Below are 24,878 nucleotides of genomic sequence, written 5' to 3'. Positions count from 1 at the left end.
GAGAGATCCACAGGGCATGCTCAGTCTTTTACAACATCTCACTCTTGTGGGAGTGAATTCACTTCATGAGACCAGCACTGATCCATTCTGAGTGTAATTCCATCAATGATATAATTACCTCCCAAGAGTCTCTCCTTCTTAAAGGTTTTAACACCTTTAGCCACACTGCAGACAGGTTTCCAGCAGATAAACTCTTGGGGGACACAGTCAAACCATAACCAAACCATAGCACCATTCATTTAAAAAATGGCAACTTCAGAATATATAACACATAGACATTATTGTACTTGAATTTTCAAATTCTCCTGAAGGACAGCTGCATATTTATGAGAAATAGCAATGGTGAAGAAATAATGTGTGACACTAAAGAATAAAAGGATGATGGATTGTTGTTGGGTTTTGTTGTCGTTGTTGTTGATTTATTTTGAAATGATCTTAATAGCTAAAGTAATATTTTCTTCACAAGATCAATTTCAAAGAAATGCTCGTATACTCATGTTATTGAGCAGTTAGTGGTTTTAAGGTAGCTCTCTAGTTACTAGTCTTAGCTGTAGGGTTTCTTCCAGGTTCAGCGTGGGTGAGGGAAAGGGTTTCTGTCGGAGGGATGAGCTGGCTGTAGATTAATCACTAAGAAACTTATTTAATAGAATAAAAATAGGAGACAATTATCTTTTTAAATCAAAGGGGGTGTGATGGATTCAGCCATGCTAAGATCTGGCTTCTAACAACGAAACGGAGGAGCCATTTATTTAAAGTTGTATAGGTAAAGGGGGATCAGAAGGAGCTACTTCTGTGAGAAACAGGAATGGGGTGGTGTTAAGAAAGCCATTTGCTTTAGTGGGGTCATCCCAGTAAGACCAGCAAATTCCTAGTGGTGAGCCACTGCACGGACATCACAGACTTCAGGTGATCTGGAACAATCTCTCAATGATTGCCAGTTCTTGAAAGCCAGATTTCTGTGTCTCACCAAGCCTGGTTTTAATTGCTGGTCACAAATGGCTCTCCACACTTAGCCTGTGCTTAACTAAAAGGTAAATTAATAAGTAATAAGAAAACACTCACTTAAACATGCAAGCAGTAGTACTGAAGTTACTCTAAATATTTGAAAAGCAATTAATCAACAAGAGTACTCTACTTATTTTGTTGCTTTTAAAATAAAAATAAAAATAAATGTGGATCTACTATTACTAATTAATTCATAATTGATTATTTTTTTCTAAGTCCCTAAAAATGTGCCCATATAAACGTTTTGGTAATATAAAAATCAAAGAAATGAGCTAAAAATGTCCTCACATAGATTTTGAAATTCATGAAACTACTATGAGTCCACCACTGATGTCTACTCACAAATCTGATACTAAAATAATAGATTTTTTTAAAAAAATATACTATCTTTTCATGTAAATGAAAGCAGGATCCCAATAACCATTTTCCAGTGAAATAATATAAAATGATAGTATGTGCATGAGCACACAATTTATAACCACAAAATCAGTTATAATGTAGTTATTACATTGTAAGCACCATGAGGGTAAGGACTGCTGTCTGTTTTATCTATGGCTGTATCCCAGAACCTGGAAGAGAGTTTTGCAATAAATGATGCTCTTGCACATTTAACTCCCATTATTGTTGTGGAATGCATAAGACGGTAACATTGTTAAGCTGCAGTAACTCTCAATGATGTGGTAAACATTGGGTGTAGACGAATCTATATTTTAATACAACAGTGATTTCTTTTTTACTTGCTTTGAAAGAGTAAGCCTCTTTTTCCAAGAGAAGCTGCATGTAAATTCCTCCTATTGGTTAAGTGAAGGAAATATGGAGGTGGTATAGAGAAATTAGTCACAGAACCTGCAAACTCAGCAGAAAAGGGCCAAGCGCTTAACAAGTCATGAGACATCCATTCTGGTCAATAAAGAAGTAATAGCAGGCAAGTGGTAGGGCCCTGTTAGCAATTCATGTGGACTCCTTGTTTAAAGGCAGCTCTGAGGAACTGCAGATGTGGAGGCTTCCACAAATAATAGTGACCTGATAAGAGAACATACATTATAACACAGGTTCCCATGAGAGAAGAAACATTTGGGACATAGGAAAGAAGATAAAAATCAGAGACTTGGACTAGGTCAGTCAAGAAGTTGGAAGAAAAGTTAAATGGCACCATTTTTCAGCCTCTCTTGAATTTTCATCAAGAGATTCTCTTTAACAAGAAGTAATCGACAGTGTCATCAGTATCTGAAACCTATTGTCATTTAGAATTTTTTGTACAGAATCATATGTAACTTTGTAATTTTATATTTGATTGTTCTCAATTTATAAGATAGACTCAGTCTTTCTGAATAGAACCTGTTTGATTTCTTTTGATCATGACTAAAATTAGATGAGTACTTGGGAGTATTATAATAAGTTCCTGTAAACCATGCTCTTTATTACACTTGAATTCAGTTTATGTTACTAAATTTTGCATATTTAGTTTAGTTTCAATCCCTGAAATTATCATTGCCATCTCAATAGAAAGGGACACTGTCCAATTAAGATTGTACTCAAATGGGTAATGTGAAATCAGCAGTTTTCCTTTTCTAAAGTCTTTGTCATCAATTATTCCTAGGCATTTAATAACAACCACAAAAATTGACGGGTTGCATATGGTGGTGTGCACCTATAATCCCAGCAACCAGGGAGGCTGAGGCAGGAGGATATATTGAACTCCTTATTTAGCACCTACTCTGTACCAAGCAGTATCTGAACAATTAAGATAATTCAAAGATCCCTGTCTTTGTGGCACTTATTTCATGTAGGGATAAATAATATGATAATAATAAATGGTGCTATATGTTAAAAGATTTTAAGTCTGCCTATGGGTGAAGTAGACAGTAGAGTATAATATAAACAGGGTCATCAAACTAGTCTTTACTGAGAAGATGAGAAATAAGTGAAGACTTCAGAAATTGTGGGTGTTGGTGCTACAGCTAGCTGGGTGAAGAGAGTTCCAGGAGGGATGAACATCTAGTACAAAGGGCTGTGGTGGAAGATGCGTGGCATGCTAAGAACTGTCAAAAGATCCAGACTGCTGTCATGGGGTGGTGGGGATGAGGTACAGAAAGAGATAGGTCAGAGGTGATAGATTGGTAGCTAAATAGCCACGTTCTAGTCATTAATCCTCTCTTGAACTACTTAGTACAACCTCTCTTTTTATGTTCCATGGTATGAATACAATGGACAATTTAGTAGATGAATCAATTCAATAAGCTTAGTATCACAAAATAGGAATTTTCAAATAGTAACATAATTGCCTTTTATGATATCATGTGCTACACATGTACATGTTCATCCTGTCCTTACATGTTGAAATTTACTGTTAGACTGTTTTCCCACCATGATTGGATACTAAAGTAACATATGCTTCATGAGCACCCACCCAGCTGTGAACATCAGAAGCACTGGAAATAATCCAGTTTCAGCACAAAGTTCACTGTATCATAATGCCTGAGGACCCACACCCCTGAAGCAGAAGAAATTTAACTTATGCATTATGGCAAGATGAGAACAACTAGAAAACTGGGGACATGGAAGTGCTCTACTAGTTTAATATTTGAATTAGCCTAGAGCAATGGTGATCACAAACTCTATGAAGTGTTATTTGTGCCCATATAGTAACATTAATTTTCTTTTAATCTTTATCTGCCCCGGGAAATATTTCAATTGAATTTCACATTTCTTTGCAACAAATCTGAGGACTCTGGAACCCAATGCCATTTACCTTAACTTTTTTTCATTTACCTTAACTTTTATTTTTTTGCAAGTTATTTCCAAATCCCAAATGGTTTCAAAACCAATAATTTGTTATCTTCCATGTACTTGTTCAATATGTAAAAGGGACATAGTTTAGGTTGATTTCTTGAATGTTAATTTAATTCTGGAATTAGGATTTCTAGCTTAGTTATTCAATCATTCAGGTATTAAACACATCTATCTTATTCAAATTAGATATTCATCTGAACACATGTGAAAAGTAACATTTACTTTTGTAGGTAGTATATGCATTGATTGCAAAAGAGATATATAGTGATATACTCTAGATTTAATATTCAAATTGACTTCCTTTCAGCTGTGCCTCTGCAAGCAAGTTAATTAACCTCTGTTGGACTCAATTTTCCTGTCACAAAAATGGGCATTAACAACATCACTTGCCAGACAGTATAATTTTGAATTAATAAAAAGCTTGTTCATGTGTGTGCCTTGCACATATGTCTAGACAATAAATGTAAATACTTTTGTTATTTACATATATGTACCATTAGACATAGACTGTGGCATGGATATAATATTGCTTAAGACAATAAGTGAGGATTTTCCATTTACCATATTAAAACAGAACTTCAACAGTGAAGAATGGTGAAGTGCCTGAACATAATGACATATCTTCAGTTTTGAAAAGGGTGATGAGTCATTGAAAATTTCCAGGGATGAGATTACATATATTATGGCCTAGACTTTTGAAAGTAATTAGAATTATTAACTTAGACAAAAGAAGTAAAGCATTTGAACAGTGGAGTGGATGGAGAGTGAAGGAAAGGGAGGAGGGAAGGGATAGGGAAACAGTGGAATGAATGTGATCTAACTTTCCTATATGCATATATAAACATACCACAGTGAATCTCACCATCATGTACATCCATGAGACACTGATTAAAAAAGTCAACTATAAGTAAATAGCAGAAGGATCAGTAGGGCAGATGAAAGGGAACAGGAGGAGTGGGGAGAGGAGGAAGGGGGAAGTACTGGAGAATTAATTTGAATAAATTATATTCCATTCTTTTATAATTATGTCAGAATGAATCCTAATGTTATGTATAACTAAAAAGAACCAATAAAATACTAATTGACAAATTTTGACATTTTAAAACCCAAATGCTGATGTACTCCATGAAGTTTTCCAACATGTGCTTTTAAAATCTTTCTATGATTTATAATTTCAATTGATATTATGTAAGAAAAACATCAAATAATGGCTAAAGAGGGGGGAATCACAAAGATACTTAAACTATATTCATTAACTTTACTAGAAATTAGATGTGAGAGAATTTTTGCATTTTGTATGTAGGTTAGCAGCTGTGGAAAACTATCTGACTTCCTGAGTCAAATCAGCAAACCTATAACTAGTCATACCTCAATATAATCATTTATATAATGAATCTTAAGTAAGATTGAGGTTCTATATTCATATATACAAGAGATTTTTAAAAAGCTTGAATTTAGAGACCAGATAAAAACCAATAGTAGGTGTACAGTAAGCTGTGTTCATCCTTGGAATTTTTTAACTTCTTGAGTAGTTTCATCAGTTTAACTGAGAAGTCATGTTAGGTAGAAAGATGCATTGAAAGAACCTGTAAGAAACCAATGTACCTATTTTAAAATGAAAACAGCACAGTTGTTTTATTTTAAAGCTCTGTGGAGATCCATTACAACTCCCTGTTCTCCCTACCTTTCATAACAGGTAAACCAAGACCCAGAGAGATAACATCATATACATCCTCCAGCAGTGTAATTCTTTTCCCAAAATGAAGAAATTGGTAGGAGTGGAGCGATCAGAGTGGTTTATAGACACTCCTGTCATCCATTTGGGTAACATGCCATAGCTGAAAAGTGAAACTACCAATATAAAGAACTGAAAATGTGGAGTATCTTGTTTTGTCCCAAGAAGTCAGTTTGAAAACTGAGCAGAACTAGAAGTAATTTTTATTTCAGCCCAAAGTGTAAGGAACTATTTTTTTTTTTGTAACATGTAATAAGGTCATTGTAAGAATAGAACAAATCCAGATAAAACACTTGGAACAGTGCTTGGTTCACAGAGAATACTCAAAAATAATAGGTATTTTAAAAACTGTAGTAGCAATGAGTCTTAACCAAATAGGCTATTATCCAAATAGAATAACACTATGAGCAGTCACATCTTAAAGTACTAATAAAATTCAATCTGTACTGCAGTTAACTGTGGATGAGGCACTGTTTTGTGTTTTGTAATGAGTTTTTATTTCTAGAAATTATTTCAACTTTAAAGCAGTGGAATCTGGCACATGAAATGGTTAAAGAATGCTCCAAAAGTCATACAGCTCTTAAGACAATGATTTATGATAGGAATACTGAAAGAATTTGATTAAACAAAGACAGTTCTGGATTTGGAACCCAATGGCCCGAGTTTGAATTCTAAAACTGCCACCTGATATAAATCAACTTCTCTGGGTGCAAGACTCCTTTACTGTCAAATGCAGAGGTTGAACTGTAAGTTATTTAAAGTTTCTTCTAGCTCTTCCTTGTATCTCCATAGCTGAAACTAAGTGTTACAAAGTTACACAGTTATTTGAAGTCTTTTAATAATCAGTTACAATTCTATGTAGCTAAATCATAACGGCTTCCTCCATTTTAAGAAAAGTTATCCAATGTAATCTCTGCTGTGCTGGAAATAAAATAGCCATTCCATTTGTCCATTTCATTTTTTTCCATATTAGAAAAATTAGTCAACCAAATTAGTATATTTCTGACTTTTTGTTTACAGGGCATCAGGGGAAATTCTTACGACCCAATAGAAAGTTAGGAAGGGTTTATAATCATTATGGAGGGGAAGATCTTTCCCATATGCTTACTTTAGTAGAGATGACTTCATACCCAACACAGTCACTGGGGTTGTTCATGCAGATGTCTGTAAGCAGAAGAGATTTTGGTAGGAAATTCTGTATTTTCAGTTAATAGCTTTTCCTTCTTAATGCCTTTCTAAACCATCTTAATTTAGTACACTGCAGAACATTTGCTTCAGGGAAATTTTTTTCCCTACCTACAATTTATAACATTTTGGTTTGGTCTCTGGTGATTAATTTTGATCAATGCAAAGAGTTTATATTCTCTGGTGAGAAAATATTTATAGTAAGGAAAATGTATTTTTCTCAACCATATCCCCCAGAGTATTTTAAAATGTAATTTTCCCTAGACATGCTGGATAAATATTATATCTATACTATTGAAGAATAATAAAGTGGATTTTGAATCAATTAAAATTTTATAAATCATATTAGTTTTAAGACTCAATAAATATATATATACTTATTTAGGTACATATACATGAATAATTTGTGTTTTCACTGCATTCTTTAAGAGAAACAGATTATCTTAGTTAATAGAATTAAAACATTTTGTTTCTAAATTATTTCAATGTGTTTTAGCAGAAATTACATGAAATATAAAAATGCAAAATATTTTTCATTATGTGGTATATGTGTAAATGACACAGAAAAAGGATTGCAATTCTTTGAGATTAATATTTATTTTGAAAATATTCCTTGCCTTAAATATTATTATTTGATTGGGATGATATTAGTATGATCTTTCAAAGAAAATTGACCTATTCACTATCAGTAAGAGACTGCAGAAATCAAGATTGCTATAATTTTTCTTTTATGGCAAATCACAGATGATATTTTCCCTAAAAACTTTCACATTCAAGCCACCTGATCTTCCAAATTGAAGATTCAGTTTTGTTACAATACTCAGATTAAGTCCTGACATCAGCTAGGGCTTAGTATTTCCCAAATCATACCTCAAGAATTCTTACTGAATCTCACTACACCCTAGATCATTTGATTTAGCCATTGAAACATGACCTTGCCTAAGATAGTGTTACAGTATGGATAATCCTTTTATATCATTCTTCTTTGACCATATGTAGCTCCCAAATTCTTGCCTTCAAAAGTCCCTTCTTATTTTTAACAACATGAAGTTTGGTCTTTCATAATATAGTGACTAAAATTATGATCAAGCTTTTTACATAGTTTATATAGTATGTCATTATGGTAACCCATATTGAAGCTATGGGTGTAGGCTTTTTTTTTTTTTTTTTTTTTGGTAAATTCCGATACCCAGAAAGTGTTAGTCCCTGTGTTGCCTTAAGGAATCATCATGATTCAATCCTGCGTTTCAGGTTGCCATAAATTTGTATCCATAAGTATATAGTATATCAAACATTTTGACTGGTGTGAGTTTGAAGAAACTCCACTGAGAATAGAAGGATGAACTGAGAGATCTAGGCTTTGAAAATATTGGTTTAAATTTTATTTCTGTAATTACCACATGTGACACTTAGGTCACATACTTAAAATTTTGTAAGCTTTAATTTTCTCCTTTGAAAAAAATAAGCTTAAAATAATTCTTACTTTGAATTTCGTTTTTATTCATGAGAGAATAATGTCAATAAGATTTGTCCTCCTGCAGTAATGGTTAGAAACATAGACTAAATATAGGCAATGATTTTCAGACTTTAAAAAACAGCTGTGGAAGCACTGTATTCCCTGAGAGAAGGGAAACAAAGAGAAAGTTATAGTCCCTGGATTTCTGCATGGAGGCATTTTGGGGGGCAATGGTCTGAGGAGAGACATCTCAAACAGAATTTCATGGTCTTTAAATTTTGACGTTGAGAAGATGAGATCTGAATATGGAGAAAACAAGACCTTTAGGATTTGGAGGGGCAGAGGAGGGATTACTCCAACAAACAGCTCTAGGTTTTTATAGGGGCTTCCCTGGGTCTGTCTATGTTTTGGGCTCTGGGGTCTTTGTTCCAATAGTAGTCTCCACATATATAGTGTGAAATTCCATGTGGCCATGGAAAAAGCACCTTCTGTAAAACAGTAATTATCAGAGAACTGGAAGTAGGAACATCCCCAGAGTTCTCACAGGTCTGGGAATCTTAGGAATCCCTATTAATCAAAGAGGTGAACCTTCACTGATAGATGGGGTAGTCAATAAAGAGCACAGAAGGGTCTTAGTAATAGTGATAAATTAACTTTAGAGAGTATTTCATATTTATCATCTCCAAGTTTTGAAAATCAAACCTCAAAACAGTCAGTCTGACTCACAAGAAACATAACACTCTGCTAGAACCAGTTCTAACTCTCCCTAATGGAATTCAACAAAATAGTAGTACTAAGCAAATTCATAACATTTGTTAACTGATATAAAAATATTGGGCTGGAGGAGACTTACAAAAATCAAGTTTAAAACCATCAAACAATTCAAACTATAGAAGGCCTGTAAATGATAGATGAGAAAGTTAACAGAAAAGCATTCAAAACACCATTATAAATATAAATATGTCAAGGGTTTATAGAAAAGTAAGTATATGATGAGAAAAATGCAAAATATAGAAGTATTATAATGTGAAATAAAAATTTCACAGATTGACAAGAGCAGCAGAATAAAAGATCAATGAAGTTGAAGATGCCACTAGAGAAAACATACAAAATGAGGCACTAAGAGAAAAGAAAGACCTTAAAAGTAAACAGTGGGATACATGGGACAAAAACAATCAATTTAACATTAATTTAAATTCCAGAAATAGATGGTAGGAAAACTGAGGGACAGAAAGATTGAATAAGTCATGGCCATTTCCCCAAAAAGTATGATGAAAATAACACGTACTTCAAAAAATTGTCAGAAAAGTATCAAATGAGAATATGTGTGTAAAAAGTATTTTAAAACTTGTCTAGTGAAAATGAATATTCTTTTTATTTTTATAAATATTCTGTACATAATATACATTCTGCAAATAAAAGAAAAAATGTTTTTTATTTAAATTGATCTTATGCTTAGATATTTTATGTACATAATAATGTTAACACAATAAATAGAAGAGGAGGATGAAGAGGAAGAGGAGAAGAAAAAGTCAATAATTACCATTTTGGCATAAACTTTGCCTGGCCCTTTGCTATGTGCTATACAGATGCTATCTCAATCGCTAAGACAAACATGTAATGGCTGTTACATATAGTGTAATTTTAAGAACCAAAGATTATGTTGAGAGATATTATGGAATTTGTTGGAAGGAATATAAAAAGTGACAAACTAGAGACTTAAACTCACATCATTATGAATTCCAAAGCTCTCCTGGATCCTAAAAATTATGAGCACAAATCCCACATCGAGTTCTTTTAGCCTAAACTTCCTGGTTAAAGAAATGTTTTAATATTTTGGGTTTTTTTATATGTAAGTTAAGCTCTTCCAAATGTGTTCTGTAAATGTTGATGATTTTCTATATTCAGAAGCTAGACTCCCATTGGTTTATAAAAAACAACTGGTTTACTTGGTTGATTCTAGAATCTTTTCCATAGACAACAGGGTAATGTCAATTTTTTAATTTAAATGAGTTTAGAAAATATGTGTTTTCCTATGGTTTCATAAAAGCAATTCAAGAAATGTTTTATATAAGAAGAGATAGCATTTTAAAAACAACCCTGAAAACCTTTTAAAGATAAATGCTGTCACCAAAGGAAACAATTTTATCCTATAATTTATTTTTTTCTTATAACAATGTACAAATAACTCAGTTATTGCACTCTTAAAGTGTTGCTTACTACGAGAAGTTAGAAGTCTTCTCTGAATTCCAAAATATAATGCTATAAATACAATATTTAAATCTAGTATACCTTTTATATAGGCTCATGGTTTTCTTTACTTTCTTTCTTTCTTTTTCTTTTTTTTTTTTTTTTTTTGCAGCTGTGTCCATGACAATACAAATATGTAAAGTTATGTACTATATTCAGATTTTCATCATAACTAAATACTTGAATAAAAATTCTTAATGGTATAGTGAAAAAATATTAAATTTATGTTTTCCAAAGCTCTGTTAAATTATTTAGAGGCATGTGAAAAAATCACGTGTTTTAACTTAGTTATTTTACTTTATTTTTCAGTGGCATATGATATAAGTAAAACTTTATTGAGGTATAATGTGATGGTTTGATACAAATATACATTGTATAATGATCCAATAAGGATAATGAGCATGGCCAATACCTCAAACATTTATCATTTCTTTATGGTGAAACTTTAAAAAATATTTGCAATAAAGATAGATACTGATATGTATTTGTATTCTTTTCAGTTTTCCCTGATTATATTTCTAAATGACAGAGAAAAGGAAATGAAGAATATGTAAATCTTCATTTTTATCTGTTTCTACTATTTTATAAATTTTATGCCCAATTTCCAAAAACTTCTATACAAATAAGCATTTGCCTGAAGAAGTCTAAAATCTTTCCTTTGAAAGACTTAACAATTTAACCAAATTTTCTTCTCATTTTCCCACCACACCATTTGGCCCAACTCACTATATATGCTAAGGAGCTAAGGAAACCATCTTTTCTGGACCTCTTAGAGCAGTGCTTCTCAAGCTTTAATGTGCATATTAATCACCTGGAAATCCTATCAAATGCAGTGTGTTGCTCAGTAGGTCTGGGGTACATTCTGGCTCAGTGCTTTTCTCATGAGTTCCCAAGTGATACTAACACTGCTGATCTGGGCATCAGGCTGTGAGCAGCCAGGTGTGTCGATCACTTGATGTCTCTTGGCCCTGCTCTTTTCTCTCTCCCTTTCCCTTCTCAGCCTAAGACCATTCACAAATGGCTCTTCTCTATCCCAGGCAGAGTTGGTCACTTCTTGTGATCTGGGAAATTTTTACATATCTGTTATCCATCTCCTAAAGTTTTACCTTCACATTTGTTTATGACAATGATCTTTTAAACTTGGAATACTATTATTCATTTTGATATTCTCAAAGTCTTGCAAGATGTCTGACTCACAGCAAGTATTTACTAATATGTTATAAAATAAGGGAAAGAGTGCGAAACAAAAGAAGGCAAGGAAGAAGGAAGCTAAAAAAGAGTAATTAAGTTCTGTAAGATCACACTGTTTTGCAATTTTCACATCATCCTGCCTAGATGTGAAGCAACTACAGGAGAAATAACAGGAATTTAAGCATTCATTGTGTTTAGAGAAAAATGGTTTTCCACTCTATTGTTTTACTAAATAACATTAATTCAGTGACAGTAGATGAAGATTATGAATGGATCAGTAGATAAATCACTCTATGTTTCTCCATCTTGTGCCACAAGTACAGTTTGCTAGCTTGCAAAGAGAAAGAACTTTTCTTCATTTTAATGAAGGATAACTTGCATTAGGGACTTAAGGTGGGTCCTTCCTCTCTACTATGGACAGCAGTTATGAGAGCAGAGAGGGGAAAGTCTTTTGTCAGAACTAAATCCTGAGTATTTTAAAAATACTTGATTTAACAAATAAACCCTGAACATTTTCTAGACAAGCACCGGTGTTACAAGGGTTTCTGCTGCTTACTATCAACCTCACTTAATGTTTGAGTGGGATGAAGGAGTGTTTTAGTAAGTTATTTCACTGCTGTGACTAAATGATCTGATCAGCACAATTACAAAGGAGGACAGATTTATTTGAGAGCTCATGGTTTCAGAAATCTTAGTTCATAGAAGGCTGGCTCCATTCATAGGACTTGAGGTGAGGCAGAACATCATGGTGGAAGAGCGTGGCAGAGGGAAGCAGCTCCCATCATAAGGAAGCAGAGAGAGAGATTCCACTCTTCAGATACAAAATAAATACTCCAAAGCCATGCCTCAATTCCAGTCTCCTCCAGCCACACCCTACCTCTTCAGTTACCACTCAGTTAATCCCTATCAGGGTATTAAATCACTGATTGAGTTAAGAGTTTTACAACCCAATCATTTCTCCTCTGGACCTTCTTGCATGGTCTCACATGTGAGCTTTTGGGGGCTACCTCATATTCAAACCATAACAGGGAGAATAGGAGTTGACCACTAAAACACATACTGTACCAAGTTTAAACAGCATATCTAGATTGTGGTCTTACTAAAGGGCAGGCAATCATTACTTAAAATGGATGCATTGCATTTTAGTTTTACACATGGCATTAGGGTTTAGCAAGAAATATATTAGTTTTGCCTTTGAAGACTTACTTTCTAGAGGCACACCCCATATACGTGCATATGTGTGAGATGTTCATCGATATTCAGATGTTCTCTCTTAAACAAATTTTCTTTACTGCAATGTTTTCGCAGTTGTACATATTATTAGCTACTTCTTCTATGTCAACAGTAATATATATGTGTGTATGTTTTTTTCTTTCAGGGTTTAAACCTGAAAAGACTGGAAACAGCACAAGGAGGGAGAGAGGTAAGAGTATTTAAGGGAACAGGATGGAGAGAAGAACATGGTACAGTGATGTGGTGATGCTGACGGATGATGCTGACAATGGTAGTTGGACATGTTTTGAGAAAATTATGTGTACCTACACTCCCATTCATTCTAGCAAAAGCACATTTAATGCATGTTTTACAAATGTATTCGTGCTTGTGTCTCTAAGGCTGAAGAAAATATTGTTTCTTAGGTTTAAGGAAGTATTATTTCTGATAAAATGGATTTCTGCAGCAGCATGGCCCTCCAGAGGCTGCAGAAAAGCCTGGTTAGCCAGTTTGCAATGAACTATTTAAAATGATTTGCTGAGAAATTAGCAAAATTACAACAATGCAAATGTTTTATGACATCTGAGATTCTTCCCTTTCCTGTCAGAGACCCTAGGCACATGCTTCTAGGCTGGAATGCATCATTAGATGGTCTGAAGATGCTTTGATAATGCTAGAGATTTTAGAACTTCTTTATTACTGATTATCTCTGTTTTAAGAAGGGACACTCTGAACAGTACAAAATATAATGCCATATTATGTTTGTTATTATAGTATTATTTCCTACTTCTAACAGAAGGAAGACAACATCAATTGAAATTCTTCTCTTGCTAACTATGTAAATTCTATATTTCACTCTAATGCAGATTGCTGGGGGTGGGGTGTAATATTTAATTCAGTAAGTCAAAATTTTCTCTTTAAACAAAAAGTAATCTCACTTTTTGGGTGATACTAGTATAACAAATTTTGGGTCAAAGCAAACGTATTTTCTCTTACAAAATGAGAAAACAAATCTTATTCCTCTCTCTATCCGTGCCTTCTCTTTCTCTATAGATTTCTTTTATATTAAATGAGCCATGTTTGCCCCATTCCTTGCTATTTTAATTTCCAGTTATGTGTTATTAGTATTGGACCTTTTAGTTCCTAGTAAACTTGTTATTTAGGGCCTCTTTCCCTTTTTTCTACCTTTTCCCATCCAGAACATCCTATCTCTTTTGTGGGCTACACCCTTGTTGGCTCACATCAGCAGACGGGTTTGAGAGGGCAAAGTACAGATAAATGTTTAAGTATTTTTCATGTCGTAGGAGAGCAAGACTGTGAGGATATGGTGTTTAGTTTGACTGGGGAAAATATTCACTGCGTCAGGAGGCCCTCAGAGCCTTCTGGCTTTGTGAGGGTAGCTGCTTCTTCTCAGACAGGACTAAAATGGATCAACTTAGAGAAATAAATAAATGCATCACCTCACAAGTGCAAATTCTACCAAGCAATACTGCCACAATTTATCTGTGTTGATTTAATGTTTTGGGGATGAACAATGTGGAATTACTCAACTTCTCACTGCTGCTTCCTAATCCAGTAGTAACTTTGTGTCACAAGAAGAAAAACGTAAAACCCACATATCCATAAAATGCCATTGCTAGACCATGACAAAATTCTTTGTTCATTTTATTAAGATTTTATGGTTTTTCCATGTAACTTTTAAAGACATTATGGTTGGTTTTATATTGAAACCAATACCTGTAAACTTTTTTCTCAGTTCCTCTGATTTTTTTTTTATTATAAGTACACTTATGGTAAGGAATATATCAATAACGTGCTTTAAATTTTTTTAAAAAATGTTTTTCATCAAACTATTTTATGGTTTATATGAAGGTCAAATTTTTAACAGTTTACCCTATTAGAATATAATCTTCGTAAAGAGGACAACATTGCTCTGGGATTTCTTTCTCAGGTTAGTGAAAATAATTGTGAAGGAGGTAAGATTAATAAATTAATAATGGTCCAGTAATGTCTTCTCTGCTTGACACCTTCAATTCGTGCATCAGAAGTGAATGTGGACTACTGAAATGTAAAGCAATCTCTTACTTCCTCTGGGGCAGCACTAGTTAATTTGAGCATGCTTCTACTCAATCTAACCACTCACTTTAGCTTTCTCCATGCCCGTGAAACCTATTGTGTTTTATGATAAGAAACTATAAGGAAGTATAAAGTATTAGGTGAAGAATGTTGTGGAAACTGTTCTGTCAAGTCTCAGTGGTAGATGATCTCTACACAAAAAATGCAATTACTATGGTAAGTACCTGGCGATCTCTCTTGCTTAGCAGATGTGACATGTTTCTCCCTGATTCATATTTGCTGTGTTCTATTATATGTGTGCATTATAAAGATGTACAATGTATTTTTGAGCATGTTAAATTTTAATGTGCAAATTAAAAAAAAAAAAAACTCGTCCTCCACTCTCTTAGAATTTATTATTACAACACTCTCATGATTGATGAAGACTTAATGACAATGATTACTTCTTAAGATGAATTACTTTGTCTTAGTTCAAATGGCAGATACTCCCAATAGGTGCTGATGGATGTAATACTAAGGGCCTATTACCAAATATTTATAGGAAGGTTTAAGAAGTGTCATTTAAAATGTTCTATTTACTTATCGAGGTAATGACAACAGTTAGAGCATGCATGGAAAATTGAAGCAGTCAGTAATATGCCATTTAGTTAAGTGGTAAATACTATTAAAAATCTAATTGCTAGGTAGGAAGGCTAGATTTGAATACTACAGGCTGTATAAAAATATAAATTAAGAAGTGATTAAGGTGTAAATTATTTTTCTGAAGGAACTAGAGATGGATACCACTTAAATCCCTTGCATTTTTATGAAGTATTTGAAAATAGATATTATATGTCTAAAAATCCAATTATAATAGTATGTTTGCATAGTTAGACGTGCATTCTGTATATAAAGTAAGGGGATTGATCATAATAGATAATAATAATGAACTTTCTTTAAAAGAGAGATTAGAGGAATCCTGTATAAAATGTGATTATTTAACAAATATTTTTAAGTCACTGTAAGCACAATTCCCACTTCTAGTGGGATCTTCTGACTCAGAAAAAACCTCAGTGAAATTTCACTGGGTAAAAAGACATACATCAGTCATTATATTTCTTTCCTCAAGAAATGTTTTTCTTCCCTATCATGTATTTATTGCTAAATGTTGATAAAACTGAGGTTCTCTCAGTTTTCTTAAAATACTATAGCCCTGTTGTTTTAAATAGTATTATAATTTTCAAAATATAGTATTTGTTAACTTATTATGGATTCACTCAGGTGTGTGTGTGTGTGTGTGTGTGTGTGTGTGTGCCCTAATTTTAAATGGCAGATTGGCTCTACTTCCATTTTACCCCAATAATGCTTAGTTGTTAGTCTTCAGAATATCTTACATCACAGCTCTAAATACACATGATATGTGATTTTATGCCATGAATTAAGAGCACTAATTATGGTTGAATATCTAAATCAGGATTAAATATCGATCTTTAGGAACTACTGAATGTGCTAAGGTAATGTGAGGAACAATGATTATTGAGAATTTCAGACTGGCTGTGTTGTTGGAGGTCACAGACATTTCAGAGTCAGAGAGGCTATGCAAATAAAGTGCAAGTGTGTAATGCTCTAGGATTGCTTTTGTGTAATTTGTAGAGCTCAGATTTCCCAAAATGATGAACAATATAAGCAGAAATCATATTGCCATTCTTCATTTGGAATTCTGAAATTAATATTAATATTGGTACATTTGACTCTTTTAAATAAATAGTTTTATGCTCATAAAACAGATTATAACTTTGCTTCTTAGACATTTGAAAGAAAACCAACACTTGCAATGCCTTCTAAGGATTCCTTTTTTTTTTTTTTTTTTTTTTTGCTTATTTAACTATTTTTATTCAGGGATTATTCTTATTATATGGTGAGGGTCTGCTTAAAAATAGAATCTAGACTCATGTCTGTATAAACATTCAAATTTTAGAGGAGGCATTGCTAAAATTGGTGTGCACACATATGTGCTCCATGCATTTTTAAAATAATAAAATTTTTACTGTTCTAATTAGTTATACATGACAGAAAAATGCATTGGATTCATTGTACGTGAATGGAGCATAACTATTCATTCCTCTGGTTGTACATGTTGTAGACTCGTGTCACTCATGCAATCATACAAGTACCTAGGGTAATAATGTTCATCTCATTCTACCATGTTTCCCACTCCCCTTCCACTTCCCTCCCCTCACTCCCCTCTGCACAATCCAAAGTTCCTCCATTTATTCCTTCCCCCACCCCATTATGGATCAGCATCCACATATCAGAGAAAACATTTGACTGTGGGTTTTTTGGGATTGGTTTATTTCATTTAGCATGATATTCTCCAACTTCACCCATTTAACTGCAAATGCCATGATTTTATTCTCCTTTAAGACTAATATTCCATTGTGTATATACCATAGTTTCTTGATCCATTCATCTATTGAAGGGCATTTAGGTTGGTTCCATAGCTTAGCTATTGTGAATTGAGCTGCTATAAACAGTGATGTGGCTGCATCACTGTAGTAGGCAGATTTTAAGTCTTATGGGTATAGACCAAAGAGTGGGATAACTGGGTCAAATGCTAGTTCCCTTCTTAGGATTCTTTAGAAAAATTATCAAGACATTAAAGATATACTCATCTCTTCCCTTTACTGGAGAAATCCCCACTTGTATTTTAGAAATTGTTCAGTTGGTAATTTTTGGCTCTGCCATTTATGTGAGAAAAACCTCACTTTTACTTGTGGGATGGCAAATACAGATACACTCTGATAGAAATATAGTTAGGAAAAAGTGGACATTTCAAGTCATTAAAATGGCTCATTTATGTGTTGTTTTCGAGAAAATCAGGATCAATTTGTCTTAGAGTCTCATTGATTTTGTCATCTAGAAGGCTACCAACTTTCTCTGTTGATGACAATGTTCTGATCTTTTCTTTTTTCCCCTGAAAACCACAAATGGAAAATTATGAGTAATATGAAGTTCTAAGAGATACAATTAATCAAAGACATTTGAAAAAGGTAGATTGAAAATCAGATGTTTAGTTAAATAAACTCTTGCATGTTCTAACTTTATATTTACATCTTTTAATCAATTAAGCATTTTATTGGTTTTCTATTAATGCTAAGAATTATTTAAACATAAAATATCTTTCAAAAGGTAATTATTTTATTCTGTCATCTTCATGTCTTTGCTAGTAGAATTGGATAGTTTTTCATTGTTTATACCTTGACAAATTACATATTTCTACATAGAAATTGAAAGTCAATTTTGAATCTGGACTCCAAAAGGGAGAAAATTCAGAGAATGAGATAAATTATATTCTGATTTTCAAAATAATTTGTCTGCCCAGAATATTAGCAAAACCATGACTTCAAGTGGAACAGAATAAAAATCACCATTGATTTATGTTTCCATTTATAACTTAATGAAAAATTATTAAGCATACAACTTTTAGGACTTGGTTAATGTTTGAGTTAAAAAAAATCCACTCTTAACTTTTTCCATATCCAACAGACCACAGAAAATATTTTATTAAAGGGAGTACTGAAGAAAAATTACATGATTTAAAAAAATAGAACTAAAATAGAACAAAGTGTACTGGTCTTAGAGATAAGAGTTAGTTAAAAGTGTTGAAGTGGTATTATTTTCTTAAGGTCTAATATTTTATGTAATTTGGAAGTGACATAAGTATAACTTTGTTCATTAAATTAAAAAATCTTTCACAAGAAGGTAATCATGACTGCCAGTTATCTTAATATTTTCCATAAAACTTGCTCTCATTTGGCTATTTTCTTGTCTAATATTCAGACTATAGTATTTAAATCTTCTTTGTTTAACTTCAGATATCCCATTCTTGTTTTCTATATAATTTTATAGAATGAAATTTTAACATTAGTGATTATATTTTTTGAAATGTATATTAACTAATAGTATATTCTTATTTAAGTTATAAAAGCTAAGTCACAGATAATCCTTCTTTTCTTTTTTTCAAATTTTATTGGTACTTTATAATTATACATAGCATAATAGTGATTTTCATTATGTCATATATGAACATGAACATAATTTTTTTAATGGTTCAGTGTCTACAGTTTGCCCCTAAGATGTATCAGATATATGGTATGAATATAAACACTTAGAGAAAAAAAATTCCCCAATTTTCCTTTTTAAAATTGATAAGCAATAAAGGAAATAAAAGAGCTTATGCTCAGAAATCAATATTTAATAGAAAGAATTGCACTTCACAAGACCAAAATAACTGTTTCTATTTCAAAATGTTGTTTAGTGAATAAATTAATATGTATAAATGTCTTTGAGTAGTGCCTGAGATATAGGGAGCACTCAATAATTAGTAGCAGTTGCTATTATTGTTATTCACATCATCTGCTTTTCTCTTTATCTTTACTTCTTTTGGAGTTTGAGTATCATGTTATTGGGAGATTTTACCATCTGCACGGACTTGTTAGCACCATGAGAATCAATCATGTCTTATGCCAAGTCTGTCTTTTAAAGGAATTTGCATTTTAAACTGGTTCTGATGACAAGTTCTAAATAAGGCAATGAAATCTTCTTGGAATCCATCACTTAATATCAAAAATGCTTACTTTCATATTTCATATTACAGATGAGAAAAAATTTACCTTTTTCATTCATATAACATTGTTTACAGAGGGCACAGCCTCCATATTTATAGATGATGTTAATACTGAATTTTGAAGATCTCTGCAGTGTTTGTAGAACATTGACATTCTAAGATACTATGCAAAAGAAGCATATCGATCAAGCAAGACTAAGCTTATTATTTCTACTTCAGTAAAAAAAGAACACAGTTTTAGTAGCATCACAAGTGGGAAAATAAAACCAAAGGGAGTGCACACAGTTTAATGTTTTTTCTCTTTTGTTTAGAAATGTTTGACTGAATATCTGGAGTATACACATAGAGACAGAGCAATATTTCCCAAGAGAAGCAGAAAAAAAAAAGAAGAGAGAAAAGGAAACAAGTGAGAGGAAGCCAACTTCTGACAGATATGAAATAATCACTGCAGAATGATAAAAGAAGTCTTAAAAATAGGAAATGTATTACACACAGTCACAAAAAAAGAATATTTACAACAGTTTGAAATAGTAATTTGAGTTCTATTAAGAAAAATTCCAATAATTTTGTTCATGATATCATTCCCTAAAATGGACGAAGCAATTTCAGGTTGTAGTAGAGGATGGAGTAATGCCAGTTAGACAAGTCTCCGCATGATTTAACATATAAATTAAGCAGGAGTTTAACCTAAAGGATCAAATAAATGTGAAAATTAAGGCCAGCTCCTGTCTTAAGAAATTGGCCAACCACAAGGTGGAGGACTAAAAACTGTTTACCTTCAAGCAAAATGAAACTAAGTGGAAAAAGTGAAGACAAGAGTGAGGAAAATCCTAATGAGGTTTCAGAAAGGCAATCCGGGTAAAGATTGTCTAAAGGACATCAGTCTGATAAGACTTTTGAGCTCTGGAGTGATAAGTATTAGACTTACTCTTCTTGATTCACTAGGAGAATCACAAAACAGTCAAACAGTAGTGTCGTAAATAAGAGAGTAGGGTTTTCATTAAGTATAAGCATTTTCAGTTGCTTAGATAATCAAAGTATTTCTAAAAAGTGTTCTCATTCCCAGGAGGCAGAAACTGCATTGGGGAGATTGATGGAAAGGAAACTTTAGATAGACCTCAAGCAGGACTGACCTCACTGCTGTAGTCAGAGGGACCAATGAACGGGAGACCTAAGAGACCACCCAGCAAAGTATTTCAAGCAGAAGGGCTTCTCAAGTTGCAGAGGACTTCCCTATTACACCACCATTATATCTCCATGATTTCTGATGGTTGGCCTTGTCGGGGGTGGGAAGCATAAAGAAAAAAATCTATTGATAGAACAAAAGCTAAATCTAGTAGACCCAATGCAATAAGAGAAGAACAAATCATTGGTAAAATTTCTGTAGGTCTCTTCTCTACATGAGGAAATTAGAAAAGGACATTTACAGTATGTTGAAGCCCAGCCTGGGTCATTGCAATGTAAAGAGTAGCTAGCCAGCAGACAGATTTTATGAGATGATAGCTTTTACAGCAAGGTGAAATGAATAGAGATTATGACTTCAATGTTCTGCAATGCAACATTTTCTTTGCTTATTTTCTTTTTGAAAACCAATTGGTATATAAGTAAGGATTTATAATTTTAGAGTTCATTTTACTAGGAGTTAGAGACTAGGAAGTATTACAGTAGAAGGATTTTGAATTTCCAATCAAAATAAACTTAGATTTCTGTTTCTCTAAGGAACATACATTGTTTTTAGAATCAGGAAATATTTTATTTTGAAAAGGCATTAAATTAAATTAAAGGGATTGTGTTCATCTTTCTCCATTAAATTTTTATTTGACAGTGCATTCTTAAAATTATTACAGATTTTTTGTATTCTTGTTTTTATTTGTGTATACAACTGATTATATATTTATTTCTTGCCCCTTAACTATGTCAGTTAATGAAAAAGGAACATACTAATCAAGATGGTTCAACTGATTCAATCTTCTTTCATCAGAGAAACATTCAATTATATATAAATGGAGAACTCTTATGATTCCCTTTTTAATTCAAACAGAAACTAATTGCTACCTCAAAAATATACAGAAATAAATAAACATTTTCATTATTTTCATGCTGACCCATGACTTAGTAAGAAATTATCTTTACTATTTGGATTTATATTTTCATGTAGAGTGAGTAATCCCTATGTAAACCTTCTAAATGTTTAATTATTGGCTTCGCTGGATATCATATTCTGTTCCTGTAAATCTACAGTGGAAGCATGCTGCTTTTCTTCTCTGCAGAATTTGCTGCTCTATTTTCTTTAGCTAAGAAATAAATCCCCATATCTCTTCCTATTCCGTGGCCATCCCTTTTTGGAATACACTTAGTTGACATAATTTTCATTGTCCATATATTTTCCTCAGACCACTTTGAGACAATTCTGTATGCATCAATCCTCAGTCAGCCCAAAGAAGGTGAGCACTTCTCATATATTCCTCTATTGTCCCAAGACACCTTAGTCCCTGGAGAGTGATTTCAGCATCATTATCCATATGTAGTCTAAAATTTGTAAATAAGATTACCTAACAACAGAAAAAATGTATTTATAATTATTTAACTCCTAAGAAACATTGTGCTATCAAAATAGTATATAAATAGTTATCTTAACTAGATTAAAAATTCCAGGATCAGAGACTTTCAGTATTATATTATTAGTTGTGTTCAAAGTCATAGCTCTAAGAAAAATTGGTAATATATAGAATATTAATTTGCTATGGGTGCTGAAACAAAGTACCACAGAGTGGGTGGCTTTAACAATAGATTTGTATTTCATCATTGTTCTGGAGGCTAGATGTCTTTAATGCCAATGTCAATGTTGGCAAGTTGGTTGTTATCCTTGATTTACAGATGAATGCTGCCTTCTTGGTGTGTCCTTACAAGGTATTTCTTTTGAGCATGAACATACCTGGTGTTTCTTTTTGTGTCCCAATTTCCTCTCACGAAGGCACCAGTCAGACCGGCTAAATTAGGACCCATCATAAAAGCCTCATTTTATCTTAATATTAATTCTCAAATGTAATCACATTTTAAGGTTGTTATATGTTGGTTTTTAAATGTCCCCCAAAGGCCCATGCCTTGAAGGCTCAGTCCCTAGCTTGGCACTACTGGGAAGTAGTAGATAGTTTAACAGGTAGGGACTAGAGGAAGATTTTTAGGTCCCTGGAGGACTAAATTTTTAGGTACCTTTGAAGGTGACTGGGGAACTTCAGTTACTACTTTTCCTCTCTTTTTCACATCCTGGCCATGAATTAATCATATCACTCTACACTGTGCACTTCCTTGCCACGATGTGGTGCCTCACTACAGGCCCAAATCAATAAGACCAGTGGTTATGATTGGAACTTCCAGAACAAACCTTTCCTCTTTATAAGTTATATCAGATATTTTATTATAATAATGGAAAGCTGATTAATAGTTATTGGGGGTCAGGACTTCAACATATGAATTTCAAGTGGGCAAAATTCAGCCTATACTATCATTAAAGGTAATACAACTGCATTGCCTGTTTCTTTCAAACACAGAAGCTTCCTCTTTGATCTTTGTCTATTTACTCAGGAAATTCTTATTCTCTTTCATAACCTTGAAATTTGTTTACACCCAAATTCCAACCAGCAACAATAAACAGAATTTTTTAAAACTTGTAAGCAGTTATCTTATCAGCAACTCTGATATCCTAAGTGTTATGAAAACTGACTTTTCTTCCTAAAAAGGAGGGGTCAATTTTATTTGATGGCACAAACCTGATTTGAACTAAAAGACCTATTTATAGTCTTTGTTTTTTCCCACTTCACATGATCATTTATATGGTTTACTGAAGAAATATCAAACCTGTATTTGTACAGTTTGCATCTCTAGACCCTAATGGAGACATTCAAAAGATGTGAAATATGCTCTATATTACTATTCTAATATTAAATTAATTTTGAATTGCCAGATATATTTGACTTTAAGAATTGTGGATAAGGAATTGCAGTTATGTAATTTTACTCTAAACAATTAGTAAAACAGGTATTGCTGTAAGCACTTACGCATATTCATTTAGTCTTCAGAATAACATTGCATTCTCATTTCAAATAATAAAAAATAAAGCTAGAGTTTAAGTAACTTACCAGAAGTCTTATGTTTGTAAGTAGCAAGGCCAGAATCCAAACATAAGAAATATGAAAAAAAAAAAAGAAATATACCCCAGAGCCAAGTTTCAACATTGCACTCTGACTTGTAAGAGGAGAGATGAATAAGTAGGATACAACTGGATAGGTTGGTCTTCTGGTATTTCTTAGGGGAATTAACTAATCTCCACTTATTAAGCATTCATATTCTTTCTTTGTCATTCTCTTCCCTCATCTATCTTCTTGGCACCTATCAGTTGCATATAGGTTAAGTTACTCGTGTGTGATATAAATATAGCTATTATTTTGTTTTGTGATTGAGTATAAGGAATAGTAATCTACTTAAAAACTTAGGCAAAAGTAACATTAGCCGGCCACAGTGATGCACAACTGTAACCCAATAGGTTTGGGAGGCTAAGGCAGGAGGATAGAGAGTTCAAAGCCAGTCTCAGCAAAATTGAGGCACTAAGCAATTCAGTGAAATCCTGTCTCTAAATAAAATATAAAACAGGGCTGGGGATGTGGCTCAGTGGTCAAGTGTCCCTGAGCTCAAACCCCAGTACAAAAAAAAAAAAAAAAAAAAAATATATATATATATATATATATATATATATATATATACATAATAATGTTAGGTACATCCATTTGCAGGGATGATTTATTTGTTCCTTTGGAAAATGGAAATAGTCTGTTCTTTTTTCTATTTCTCTATTCTCTAACTGAAGCCATTTTGCTTTGTGTAAACTATACAGCCTCTTTAATTTTTTGCTAACACTTTGTCCCCCATGACCACCTCCAAATGATTGTCTCAGTTAGTTACTCTGTAGTTTGATAATCACTTCTAATTTTAGACAGTGTGGTATGATTTCCCCTGGTTCATGCACATGTTTCCATCAAATAATTGTTTGGCAATAGGAACTAGGATTTCCAAAAGGGCCTATTTTTTCTTTCTTTTTTTTCTTCTTCCTTCACTTCTTGATTTTTAAAGGAAGAAAAGATTCATGTAATAGAAGTGCCATTTAGCCCTTTTAATTTACCACCACGGAATGACAGGAGATTTTCATGATCCTGATGTGCTGTGGTCAGGAAAGATTTACTAAGACACTCATTGTTAGGGAAAATATACTACCTCTTACCAAATGAAGGTTGATGTTATAGTTTGAATCTGGAATGTCCCTCAAAGGCTCATATGTTGAAGACTTGGTCCCCAGCTGACGGCACTATAGGAAA

The 24,878-nt window shown here is 33.1% G+C and overlaps 1 protein-coding gene across 6 annotated transcripts in view; it reads left to right on the top strand.

Moving 5' to 3' along the window:
• The window catches only part of CCSER1 (coiled-coil serine rich protein 1), a 1,261,997-nt gene that overhangs the window by 853,020 nt on the left and 384,099 nt on the right, over positions 1-24,878 (top strand). For all 6 annotated transcript variants that reach the window (XM_079153245.1, XM_079153247.1, XM_079153248.1 and 3 more), the window contains exon 10: positions 12,994-13,038. In XM_079153245.1, the coding sequence (XP_079009371.1) occupies positions 12,994-13,038 (45 nt within the window). The remainder of the gene's footprint in view (positions 1-12,993; positions 13,039-24,878) is intronic.

This window comes from Sciurus vulgaris (genome assembly GCF_902686455.1).
Source record: "Sciurus vulgaris genome assembly, chromosome: 9".
NCBI lineage: Eukaryota > Metazoa > Chordata > Mammalia > Rodentia > Sciuridae > Sciurus > Sciurus vulgaris.
The sequence above is the reverse complement of the archived record's forward strand: the minus strand, read 5'-3'. Positions and strand labels throughout refer to the sequence as shown.